General features: G+C 41.2%; 1 protein-coding gene across 5 annotated transcripts in view; it reads left to right on the plus strand.

Moving 5' to 3' along the window:
• Positions 1 to 13,087, plus strand: part of ZMYM4 (zinc finger MYM-type containing 4) — a 50,038-nt gene that overhangs the window by 12,428 nt on the left and 24,523 nt on the right. For 4 of the 5 annotated variants that reach the window (XR_016271879.1, XM_089479198.1, XM_089479199.1 and 1 more), the window contains exons 2-7: positions 6,879 to 6,924; positions 8,585 to 9,112; positions 10,227 to 10,294; positions 11,301 to 11,471; positions 12,243 to 12,321; positions 12,740 to 12,992. Coding sequence is in view for 4 of the 5 variants with exons in the window: in XM_089479198.1 (XP_089335324.1) it covers positions 8,608 to 9,112; positions 10,227 to 10,294; positions 11,301 to 11,471; positions 12,243 to 12,321; positions 12,740 to 12,992 (1,076 nt within the window). In the remaining variant the exon portion in view is untranslated. Of the gene's footprint in view, positions 1 to 2,138; positions 2,190 to 6,878; positions 6,925 to 8,584; positions 9,113 to 10,226; positions 10,295 to 11,300; positions 11,472 to 12,242; positions 12,322 to 12,739; positions 12,993 to 13,087 lie in introns of those variants that run through there. The other variant, XM_089479201.1, reaches the window with a different exon arrangement.

Genomic DNA, 13,087 nt, shown 5'->3' on the forward strand with positions numbered 1-13,087 from the left:
AGTTTCTCTTCATTTCAGCATTGTAGAGGGTGTTTCAGGGGCATGACTTTATTATGATTAGACAACCAAAAGATACTGTCTGGGTTTCTCTCTAGTTACCTCGGTCAAAGACTGAAGGATACTGAGTGCGCCCTTTGTAAAATATGAATTGGAGAATGTAACTGGACATTTTATTTTGCATACACCCAAAGTGTGTGTCTGTGTGTCCTTGTCTTTCACTTCTACCAGTGTACATAAAAACCTTAACTACCTTTCAGAAATGATAGGGTAATTCATACTACTCCCACATTTTTGGTTTGTTTGTTTTTAGCACCATTGCTGTGCTTTTAACAGCATCCCAATATGCAGAATCTTTTCCTAGCATGGGAGCACAGTGATTGAAAATGCTTTACCGCTTACTCTCTGTTTGCAAGTTGCTGTTAAAAGCGAGAGACTAGAGCCAGTAAAAGGTTGCCAGTCCTAGATGTTCACGTTTTTGATCTATATTTTAATGTGTATTAATCCAGACAAAAACACAGATCTATATCGAATCATAGAGCTGGAAGAGACCACAAGGGCCATCCAATTCAACCCCCTGCCATGGAGGAACTCACAATGAAAGCACCTCCAGCAGATGGCCTCTGTTTAAAAAAAGCCAAAGAAGGAGACTCCAGCACTCCAAGGCAGCATCTTCCACTGTTGGACACCTCTTACTGTTAGGAAGATCTCCCTCGGAGTGTAGTGGAGTCGCCTTCCTCAGAGGTCTTTAAACAGAGGCTGGATGGACATCTGTCGGGGATGCTTTGCTTTAGATTTCCTGCATGGCAGGGGGTTGGACTGGATGGCCCTTGCGGTCTCTTCCAACTTTATGATTCTAATGTTGAGCTGTTTGACAGTGGAAGACATTGCCTTGGAGTGTGGTGGAGTCTCCTTCTTTGGAGGTTTTGCAGCAAAGGAGGCTTACCTGAAACAATGGAGGCTTACCTGAAGTCCCGTTGTCCCTAACAGTGGCGTGCTTATGCAGTTATAATTTATGTCTATATTTTATATTCTTTATGACTTAGGTTTACATTTATATTCATATTTTATTGATGTCTGTAGGTGTAGGTATCTTACTAATGTTAATAGTATGTATGTATTTTATGTACTCATACGAATTTGGAAATATGGTCATTGCTTGCACATAAAATGATTGAATGGTGGCATGACTGTGTGCATGCGCAGCCATTGAGGATAATGGGGGTTTGTTGTCTGTGGATGCTTAAATCTGTGGATGTTTAAATCTGTGGATGGCAAACCCAAGGATTACAAGGCCCCACTGTATTCAAATACATTAATCTACATTTATAATTATAGTATATTATAATAAACTAATTAAAATATACAGTACACCCACACTGTACATTGACATGCCATATGTGGTTTCCAGCCTATGCGGAAGCCGCATGGGGAAAAGCAGTGGTGCGCGTCTTGCGGTGCGGGCTCGCGCTCCATTATTTTCAATGGGGCGCAACCATATGCGCTTTTCCCCTTCGATGAGGGGGTCTGGAACAGATCCCCCACGTAAGGGAAGGGTTCATTGTATTATCTACATATATCAATCTATATTTAATCTTCATGCTATAATTTTCTTTAATCTCACTATCATCCTACCCTTGACATCGATTAAGTTTGGTTAAACCTTCCCAGCGTCCTTTAACGTTAGACCAACAATTTATTGGGCACCTTGGAGCTTGTTAATCTGTAAACCTTTGAGTAGAGATCGATTTTATTTCCCTTTAGCGGATTCTTCTAAGCCGGTTGTGTTGGCCCAGAGCTTTCTCAGCTGCTCAGGTTTCCCGGCACAACATCTGTGTGAGCGCATGCTGTGAGTATCCATGAAAACAAGTCCTGAAGAACATGTGCCTGGCCAACTTTATGGAGAGAAAACAGGATGAAGGGGAAATCCCTGCCCGGCTTAGAGCCTGAATGGCAGACGTTTGACAGACGGGCGGCTGCGGCATCTGACACGGCTAGGGGGCTCTGCAGTTCCCAGCCATGCTCTTCGGAGTTCACAGCTCAGCAGCTCTCTCCTTCCCTGCTCTCTATGGCTCTCCTGACCTCTAGGGGTTCACTTCCTGTTGGAAGTGCTTCTTTTCCTGCAGCAGGTATATGCAGCAAGCTGGCTCTTTGTTACCCACTGCACTCCTCTCTCCCTAGATGCTTTGAAGGTAGGCAATGGGAGGAGTGGCTTTGGTGAACCTGCAAAACACAACCCTGGAAAGGACTCCCAGGTGGAGTGTGGTGGCCACTCTTCTTAGCATAAGCAAGGTTTCTCAAACCTGGGAGGGGCAATGCATTGGCTGGAATATTTAACATCCCCCCTCCCCATCAGTGTGTTTCTTTCACACTTGTTTTGTCAGAAGAGTTGGGATTTTAAGACTGTTGCAAAGATTATTTATCTGTTTTACATCATTTTCCTCCAGAGAAATGTGCTGGGTGGAGGCTTTGCAAAGGGAATTTGGAAAAATTGGAATTTTTTGTGGGTGGGTGGTTACAATTGCATACTTTCTTTTAAGAGTTTCCCTGCTCCTTTCCCCTCAAGGAAGGCTTTGCAGTCAAATGGACAGAATTGAGCAAATCCAGGATTCTAACTTCTGAGAACTTACATGACGGCTGGATATCAGGGTTAAAAAAGTTTTCGCCAATCTTTCTTAATGAGTTCAAACAGGCAATTTGTTTGCATGTAGGCAACAAAACTGAACTGGAGTGTGTTTTCCATGAATATTATAATTGTGCTTCCACATTTGTTTTCAAATTTCGTCTCTGTGTCTGTCTTTAGAGGGTCAGTTTAAATATGTTTAAACCAAAATGGGAAAGAATGTAATATAATATTGAAAGAATCAGTTAAATTTAAATGTATGTCATGCAGTAGGCCCTCAATATCCACTGATTCTTTATCCACAGGTCTGAGCATCCACAGCTTGATAATATCTTTTAAAATACAAAATACAAAAATTTCCAAAGACAAACCAGGATTTTGCCATTTTATATAACGGATACCATTGTCTATATTGTGACTTGAGCATCCATGTATCCATGGGGAATCCTGGAACCAAACCCCAGTAATATGCATAGTGTTCATATAGCTCTGTTCATAATTGTCAGAGCACTAGGCTACTAAAACCTTGGCCAGTACTATTATTTCTATAGTGCGGATGGGAAAATGAGTCTGAGAGAGGGTAGTTTGCCTAAAATCATGGGCTATGCTTGGGTAGAATTGTGGTGTGTTGCAGTAGTAACAGCATCTGGAGAGTCCCATGTTGCTATTGCTGCTTTTAAGTTTTCTTGGCTTTGCCTTCCTCTGAAGCTGAGAGAGTGTGACTTGCCCAAGGTCACCCAATGGCTTTCCATTCAAACCCTGGTCTTCAATGTTCCCTTCCAGTGCACAAACCACTACACCATACTGGCTGTCCTGTGTTGCCTACCCCTGTAATAAAGAGGTAGATTAAATCCAGTTAGGGGACAAGGGAAAGGGATGCCATATAGCTGTATTGTCCTTTTTTTAAGTTGCATACCATCTAGAGTCCTAATTTGATGGCAAAGGCAGGGTATGCATAAAGATAATGATGATGATTAAGAATGATTTAGATTAAGATGATTTAGAATAAGAAACAAAGCATCTTACCATGTTCTGGCTTAGTATGAATGTGCTTCTGAAGTCAGTGTTATTTTTTCTTATTGCCATAACAAAGAAGTGTGTATACGTTTTTCCTCCCAAAAAGTAGCAGCAGCAGTAATAAACGGCAATGAATTTAATACTACAGTCATCCCTTCATATTTGTGGCTTTGATATTTGCGGCTTTGATTATTCACGGATTTCATTAATATGTTTTCTCTAGGACTGTCTGGGTCCTCCAGTGCAACTCTGTGGTCAACTTTAACTAAAAGTTGCACTGAAAGACCATTTGTAGCTACTCCAATGCCATTCTATGCTCAGTGTATGTTGGACATTGACCACAGAGTTGCACTGGAGGACCTAGAGATTCCTAGAGAGGTGTCCTCTCCGGTAAAAACAGTGTTTTTGTTATTTGCGCTTTTCCCATATTCACGGGGGTCTTGTTCCCCTAACCCTAGCGAATATGGAGGGACAACTGTAATTGTAATAATACTCACCAGTTTTAGAGACTCGCACCTGCGCATACATACCATGTCTTTGTCAAGCATTAAATACATTGTCCTGAACTTGAAGGAAAGGCAGATTAAAAGCTGAATTGAACATAGTTTTTAAATTCATTTACCTGCTTAAAGCAGTTTGTGAGGTTGCAGTTCCTGGCAGGGTATGGTGCAGAGATCAAGGATGTAGAACCAAGCCTTTGAGACTATCCCTTCTCCTTTTCCACCATCCAACTCCAACACCAACAACTTCATAAATGGCAAATGTATATTAATCAGTTTACTGTTGTAAAATGGTAGCGCAAGGCATTTCATCTCCACTGCATCAATAATCAGGCTACTTAGCTTGACAGAACATATATTTGATTAACTATTAAACATAGGTATAAAATTATATGTTAACCATACATAGTTATACTATTATATGTTTTTATTTTGAAATTAGAGTTTGTACATTTCTACCATTGCCAACTCCATCCAAAATTGCTTCCAACTCAGTCCTGGAAGAGAAAGGGAGGACCTGTCAGCCACTCCTCAAGTGCCACTGCTCTGATCAAAATTAGGAATCTCTACTGTAAGCTTGGGAAATTTAATCAGAGTAATTTCTCCCAAGTAGTGTCTGTCTTGGCCCTGTTGAATGCATTGAGGTAGCAACAACTCTATTTCTGTCTTTCTCTTCTTAGAAAATTTGATAAATTGCCATTTTCACTGGCGGCGTTACTTGATGTTCATTATCCAAGGAACAGACATATTGGGTGAACAATAATATCCAAGACTGAGGATTATATAGAGCTTGGAAAGTCTGGACAAGGAAGGTAGTAACAAGTGAAAGCTTGGAGGAGAGGCAGTGGAGCATTGGGCATCAAATGTGCAGATGTGAGAGCTCAGTGACACACCTGTCAGACTTAAGTTGAAGAAGATCCAGTTTGCATAGAATATCAGTATGTTTGGTGAAAAAACATAATAATAATAATAATATAAAACTTTTATTTATATCCCGTCTCTCTGTCAATGATAATCGACAAGCTAGAAAATAGTTCATTCTTTTCTTAATATTCAAAGTGGTTTGAACATCTTGTTTAAACCCTGGAGATGTGAGAAAGAGCTATTAAGCCATCATAAATTACAAAGAAAGTGAGGAAGCTCTTCACAGACTCGTTTCATGAAGCAGAAGAAGGAAATGTTGGGGGGGAAAGACGCTTTTATTGCTTGCACGGAAAATGAAGTTGTTAATGACTCTCAGAGTAGAGTGGGACTGAGTCAAAATGATCCTTTAACTGAATATGCTATAGAGCTTAGTGTGTGGCAAATGAATGCTGATGCTATCACCAGTGCTGTATAATAAGCCCTGTCTGAACAAAGGCCAAATCCAGACACTTTATTAAATCAGTCCTCAATACAAGACAATGTGCCAGAGAAAAGTAATGTGATCCGGCATTGATGTCCAGAACAAATTCTGCACATGCAATAATGAAAAGCAGTTGTTAGTGGATTTGTAGGCACTGGTATGGGTTTCTTGATTAGAGCAATTAAAACATTTATGTTAGATCAGGCTGTGTTGAATATTCTTGTATTGTTGCTTCTACTGGTTTGGCAGAGCTTCGAAAACATTGGCAGAGCACGGAAAAATTACCTTTTTGGATTACAGCTCCCAGAATCTCCCAGCTCTGCTGCCTAGGGCATTCTTAGTTATAGGCCAACATTCATATAGCCACCCATTACCTGTTTGTGATCTCTGCAGAGTGTATGAAAATGTTGGAGGATTGCAAAGTGAATGATGGGATTACAGCAGTTCTGAGCAAACTGATGAAAGTGCTACTCTTCTAGCCATTGATGAGATTAGTGTGATTTGTAGTATACTTGCATTTCTTCATCTGTGGTAGTGATGATCTGTTTGGGCAGAAACATGTTGTTGTGTTTGGAAACTTGGAGCAACTTACTCCTGTAAAGGGCAATCCCATCTTTCAAACATTAACAAGGAAAGGCACAAGAACAAGAGCTGGCAGCCAACATTTCAGTCTTCAAGTATAAAAAAGTAACTACAAATATTAGGCAAAGAGAAGATGCTCAGTTCCTTCAAATTTTAAGTGAACTAAAGGAAGATGTTTATATTTGGACAATCTATGTGTAGTTGTTGTTCTGTGCCTTCAAGTTGTGTCTGACCTATGGCGAACTTTATTACAGGGGTTTCTGGGCAAGATTTGTTCAGAGGGGATTTGCTTTCGCCTTCCTTTGGGGCTGAAAAAGAGTGACTTGTCCAATGTCACCCAGTAGATTTCTATTGCCTAGTCTCCACAGTCATAGTCTAATGCTCAAACCACTACACCATGCTCTGATCTGGATTTCCTGCATGGCAGGGGGTTGGACTGGATGGCCCTTGCAGTCTCTTCCAACTCTATGATTCTATTATTCTATGCTTACTGTAAGCAGATACAATTTGTGACATTGCACAACATCCCTGGTGATTTGGAGGCATATCTGTCTGAAAATCAACTTCCAATTGAGCCAACAGGACATAGCCTGAATTCTGCTCTTAAACTACAGTGTTTTTATACCACTGAATGTAAATCAGGCAACCTTAAATGTAAATCTGTGTTTCTTTCACTTGCATAGCATACTGCATTGTGAAATTGCCTTAAATTCTAAAGTTTGTTTTCTCCTGGGAAATGGGTGACAAGGGAGGGAGTATTCTCTTGAATTTACATCAGACAGATTTACAATTTAATTCTTTTTCTTGTTTGCAGTTCAAAGACAAAGCTGATGTAGTTTTTGGCCGCATAGCAGAAAAACGTAAGCAGTTCTTTTGTTTGTTCACAAAATTTTCACCCTTCCCTGTATGATTATTATATTATAATATATAGGAGGAGGTAAGTTTGTGCCATGTTAACTTAATGTCATATTAAGTTTCTAAGGCCTGTTACAGACTGCCAAAATAAAGCTGCTTCGGGTCTCTTTGGAGGTGTGCTATTTAAATGATGCATGGGTCCTAAGAGTCCGGAGGTTGTGGCAAAGCCACACTCCATTCCTAAGCACTGGAGTGCAGCTTTGGTGCAGCTTCTGGATTCTTAGGATGCACGCATCATTTAAACAGCATACCTCCAAAGAGACCCGAAGCAGCTTTATTTTGGCAGTCTGTAACAGGCCTAAGAAAGCAATTCCAGCCACACGGGGCACAGTTATCAGTAACACACTAATTAATTAACATTTCCCCTAATATCCACACTGCTCATTTGAAGCAGTTTAATATCTTTTTAACTTGTTGTAAAGGTTGCCCATGGAATCCTCTGTTTTGTAATTTGGCGAGATGCTTAGAGTTCTCTGCTAGATAGCTGAACAGTTCAGGGAATGGACTAGAGCTGGCTGTGAATTTTAAACACCTCTCCAGAGTACAGATCCCAGGATTCTATAGGAAGAAGCCCTGGCAATGAAACCAGTATCAAACTGTTGTAATATACCCAGTCTGGTAGATACAGCATATATTTCTTACTCAAGTTTAGTTCCATCCCATCTCTACTAACTGGGGCCATGTGCTGAGGGGATTTAAAAATTGAGGCACACTGGTTTAGCAGTAAATTTTGAAATGCAACCACTTAGTATGAGTGTTCCCAAAGCCATTACATAAAGGAGAGTTGAACATTCAGACAGTTTGGTTGAGCCATATCAGGAAACCCAGTGTCATCGGCTGGTCTTTTGTTAAGGTAATGGGTCTTAATTGCCCATTTAAGAACATGCCCTTGCATTACAATAGTGCTTCCCTCTACACAGGCTAGAAGTCCCATTTCTTGTTTTGTATTATTTTTAAGCTTTTTTCTCCCAGTTTGTGTGGGAGGATGGGAGAGGAGAGGCCTGAACTATGTTTTAATACAAAATTGTTGTTCCTGTAAGCTCATCAGGAATTTGGGCCCACGTTTTTATCTAGTAGGGATTGCTTTGTGCTGGATCCAGGAAAAAGTAAGGAGCTGAATAAAAGGTGCAAGCCACAGGATTTCCCGTCCTGCTTTATAGATGTATTGGACTGTAGCTACCATCTTCTGAGCTAATGTGGCCAGAGGTAAAAGACATTAAATGCTACCTTTTTTGTCTTTTCATATAGTCTTATCCTATATGAAAAGGAATAATGTAGAGCTCAAAAACGAATTGAAAAGAGCAACCAAAATTATGTTTGAAATACCTTTCTTATGACCAAAGAGGCTAAAGATATTATATCCTTTTGATTGACAGGGGAACGTAATTAATGGGGGGGGGGCAGAATAAAGGTTTATGTAATTAGTATTAAGCATTTGAACATTGTTAATCATTTAGTGTCAGAATTTCGAGAATCTCCCTCAAATAACTTGAAGAAAGTTATGTTCAGGATTGATACTAATTTTTCAGTGTACCTAGCCTTAGGTCTGCCTCTAGATTCCAAATGAGGTGATTTTTAAGGTCTGATTCCTCTTCCCTTTTGCAGGTGGTAACCGTGTACATACCAAGATGTCTGAGAAAACTGTCCACAACCTAACCCCTGCCTTTGACAGCATACCCTACAGAATGCAAAACCGAACAGGTTCTACAAACTCTTTATTGGACGATGGTGATTACTTCCTGAACTCTGGGGATCTCACAGGGATTCCTGTTGTTGGGAGTGATAATGAAGATGAGCAAACGTTTGCTCCAAAAGAGGCTCTCCCTTCTGTCCTTCGCCCTGAAGAGAGCCGGGGAGATGTGAGGAGGATTCGGGATCACATAGTGGACAGTGAGAAAGACTCACAGATGCAAAATGTAATCCAGAAGGAACTCTCTCCGCCTTTTGACAAAGGACCCTCTGTATTTAAGTCCATTCGGAAAGACTTTAGCATAGCAAGAGATGATGGTAAAGAGAGTTTTTTGACAAAGGAGAAAGCTAGAGAAGGACCGTTTCAAGACCGTGACAAACGTTTGGACAAAATGCCGAAGGAGTTGGATTCTAGATTGAAAAGTAATTTCCTTGATAAATCAGGTAACGTTTTGTTTGCTTGGATGGGGAGGAGAAAACGCAAATGGTTTAGCATTATCTTGATCCGTTCCTGTTGATTTTAGGGAGGTTTATATAGAGCCCTTCCTAGTGGTTTGTGCCCTGTTAGTCAGATCCATTATCTGTCTCCTCATATTATGCTGCTTGAAGCACTTGCCTCACTTTGATATACTTGCTTCTGTAAAGTTCTGAACAACTCAAGGTCATGAAGCACTGCTGCATAGCTTGTCTCATTTCAACAGTAATTTCATTTCATATGAGCCTTTTGTTGAAATGAGTGAAGGATGCTCCATTTGATAGATTGAGTTTCCTCTAGATAAATATATAGTTGGGAAATGTGATTATAATTTGCACCCTCAACCTCCCATCCAGTAGGATTTTTCAGGTAGTGAGGAGTTGGGATACAGGTCCAGAGATCTCAGATATGTAATCCATGGCCATCTCCTGTGAAACAGTTGTTAGGTACTTTGAGGGAAAAATGTTTGCTCAGAACATGACACCAAACTTGTTACAGAGCCCAAGGAGGTATCCAATGCACTGTTTAGTGTGTGCTGATGGGATCAGTTTTAGTTGCTGAGGCGTGATGATGTGGACAAAAAGCTTGAAGCAGTTCTAGGGATGGTAAAGCTCTCTGGATTGGTGGGTCTCAGATCCAGGAATTGGGTAAAAAGCCTGTTGCACTCCCACTGAAGGAACAGGTGCATAGACATTCATCCCTGTCTACGTAGGCCCAAGTGGGCTCTGTGATTGGAGTCACTGGAGGCTGACTGGCACCAACACTTGTCATTTAGGCTCCCAAGTTAAAACTTGGCTGATATGGCTTATTAATTCATACCAAATATGGTTGTACGTGGTTTTAAAATCTTTAAAATATGTTTAATATGTTTTAATCTTTTAATATCTGTTTAACTTATTGCTGTTTAAAATGTTTTTAACTTACTTTATTGGTTTAAACTAACTTGCTTTAATTCTTTTTGTAAGCTGTCCTGAGATCTGTGACAGAGGAGGGTATAAATGCTTTAATAGTAATAATGATAATGCAGTAGTCTCAGAGAATCTGTCTCCCAAATTTTTCTAACTGCATCTCTGTTTTCTCTAGTTACCAATCAAGTAGAAGAAACATTACGTACCCAATTAGCACCGCAAACTCCAGAAATTAACTTCAGGGTAAGTCTTGGGCCTTGTATTGAGCATGTATGAGTATGGATGTTTTGTATGAAGCTATGGGCTTCTTTTTTGGGATAGGTAGGCAGGATTAGGGATTTTGTTATGACAATGATGAACCTTCTGGTAGCGATTGACTAAACCGTCCAAGCATCTGAAAGGTAAGAGAAGTAAAACCTTTCCTAGGTGCCATTGCTTGACATGGTTAGAAGCTTTCAACAAGGCAAGGAAAAGCAGAGCCCTAGGAAAGTGTGAACAAGCAGGTTCTCACGATATAAAGCGAAACAGGAGGATGAGCAGAGCGTGGGAAAATTATGCTTGAAGTAGAGTTCTCTGTGGCTAGATGTTTCCGGAGATTGTAGTGCAAAAAAGCAACCTTCTTATACTCTGGGACTGGGTACTGCAGGATTGGAAGGTTGGAGGAGGGAATGGTCCAGACAAATGAAGGGAAGGTGGAATTAAAATGGGAAGTTTAAAGGTAGCCAGTGCGTTGTTGGGAGAACAGGGTTTGAATTTCAACTCAGCTGTGGAAACACACTGGGTGACCTTGGGTTAGTCACATACTCTCAGCCTCAGAGATAGGCAAAGGCAGACACCCTCTGAACAAATCTTGCCAAGAAAATCCCATGATAGGGTTAACATAAGTCAGAAACAAACTTGAAAGTGCACAGCAGCAACCAAGAAAGATAGAAATAGAAATTTACAAGACCAGGACCTGAAAAAGTACAGAAGGCTAGATTTCACCTCTCGATATGAAATAAGATTGTAGGCCTGTGCAGTCCAGTTCTTTTTCAGCAGAAGGAGAGTATTCTTCAGTTTATTGTATCTCCAGGACTTAGGGCTTTGTTACTGGGCTGTTGAGGTTTTGCATTTGGATTTTCTGTGTGGGCAGAAATTAGGTGTAATTCTGGAATATCTTACAAAATATTTAGAAGCAAAATTCTGATATATTGGGAGAATTTCCCTTTGAAATGTATACAATAATGGTGTTGTTCTTCCTATTTGGCAGGAGTCCAGCTACCTATTTTCTAATAAGGAATCTATTGGGCAAGAGCATGGGAATTCGTATGCAGCAAATATTAGAATTAAGGAAGAGCCTTTGGACAATGACTATGATAAAGCTATGGCACCTCAGCAGGGGCTGATGAATAAAATTAAGGATGAACCAGAGAATACTGAGGTAAGATGGAAATAAGCTGGGTAGTCTTTGCCTATATCCATGTTGTATTGCTGCATCATTGCTTGTGAGGCTGAAGCTGTGTTGCAGGGATGGGCATGGTGTGGAGCCAACAGGGCTTTACAGTGCTATTTCAGCATTCCCTGAAACTCTGATGGGCTGCCATTTTAGAGGACTGGAAATGACATTGTACCATTTCCCTCAACTTTGGGACCCTTCTAGGGGAGTCCTGGTTAGCCCCTGCCAACCTCCCGGTCACCTAACTTTTTAGACTAAAAGTGTGCTTTTAACTGAATTGTTTTTGGTGAGGGAAAGATTTCTGGGCCTTGAGAAGTTAGTGGGGTCTCAGGGTCTGCACCGGATCCTGTGGCCTTCAGAATGCTCAATTTCCACCTTTCTCTATGGCTCTTGGCCTTTTTATGTTTTTGTTGCTATGTCAGGGCCCCTTGTGAATTTTCCCAGTAGGTTTAGATAACCTGTACCCATGTATATGTGAAGAAGGGGGAGTGATGAGCCACTTTTTTTCATTGTGGCTGAAATTAGCATAATATATTATTGTTGTTCTTGTTGGTGGTGGTGGTGGTATTTCTTACCCGCCTTTAATAGCTTGAGGCGGGTATAAGACAAGGAGCAAGTCATGGCTTCGACCATGGAGCCCTAATCACACTGAAGTTAGGGTTGAGCCTTCCAGATAGGGCCCAGGGCTCAACATGGGTTGGCAATAGCTGATTGCAGTAACTGGGATTGTTTGTTTATTGTAATTGTTTATTTCAGGAATATGGCCAGCAGCCAAAAACTCAGGAAGGGGAACTGAAGATCAGTGCTGTGTTTTCAGTCAGTGGCAGCCCTCTTGGTAAGGAATAGGACTTGGGGTGGATGGGCAAGGTGGAGAATGCTGTGGGGAAGCCATGCCCTTTTTCTTACTTGCTTTTCACATGGCAATATTTTACATAATTCAAAGACTTCTGTGCTCCTTTTGAGCAGTGCTTCCAGGATGGTTCACAAAAGCAAGCTAAAATACATACAATGAAGTAAAAATACAATAGATTGCATGATCAGTGTAGCTGTGCATTAAAAAACCCTCTTATCTGGCACTGAAAAAAGATAGTAATGCTGTCATCAGGCAAATATCCTGGGCTGGAATTGCCCAAAGATGGAGGCCATACCTACAGAAGACCTCTGTGGTCACCACCTGCCTCTGGTCACTCTGGAAGGGTGAACCTTCAGAGATGGCCTAGTAATGGTAATCTGTTTTCTCTCTCTTTGGTAAGCTCCACAGCTAACATCAAGTGGCCCTCCCAATACACCCTCCGCAGGGGTAAACAAACTGCTTCCTGCAGTCCCAAGTGCGGCTGTTCGGGTTTCCTGCTCCGGCTGTAAGAAGATCTTGCAGAAGGGGCAAACAGCTTATCAAAGAAAAGGTTCCACTCAGCTCTTTTGCTCCACACTGTGCCTCACGGGATACACTGTACCAGCTACCCGGCCACCAGCTGCGACCAAGAAAACCTGCTTCACCTGCTCAAAGTGAGGATGGTGGTTTTGAATCTACCACAGCAATTTAAAATCAGTTGGGGGGGGGGGGTGGGGGCGACCTGTAAATGTGGCCTGGTCCAGATTGA

The sequence above is a fragment of the Sceloporus occidentalis genome, unplaced genomic scaffold (genome assembly GCF_023333645.1).
Source record: "Sceloporus occidentalis isolate IW3139 unplaced genomic scaffold, rSceOcc1.0.p SCAF_13, whole genome shotgun sequence".
Classification (NCBI taxonomy): Eukaryota; Metazoa; Chordata; class Lepidosauria; order Squamata; family Phrynosomatidae; genus Sceloporus; species Sceloporus occidentalis.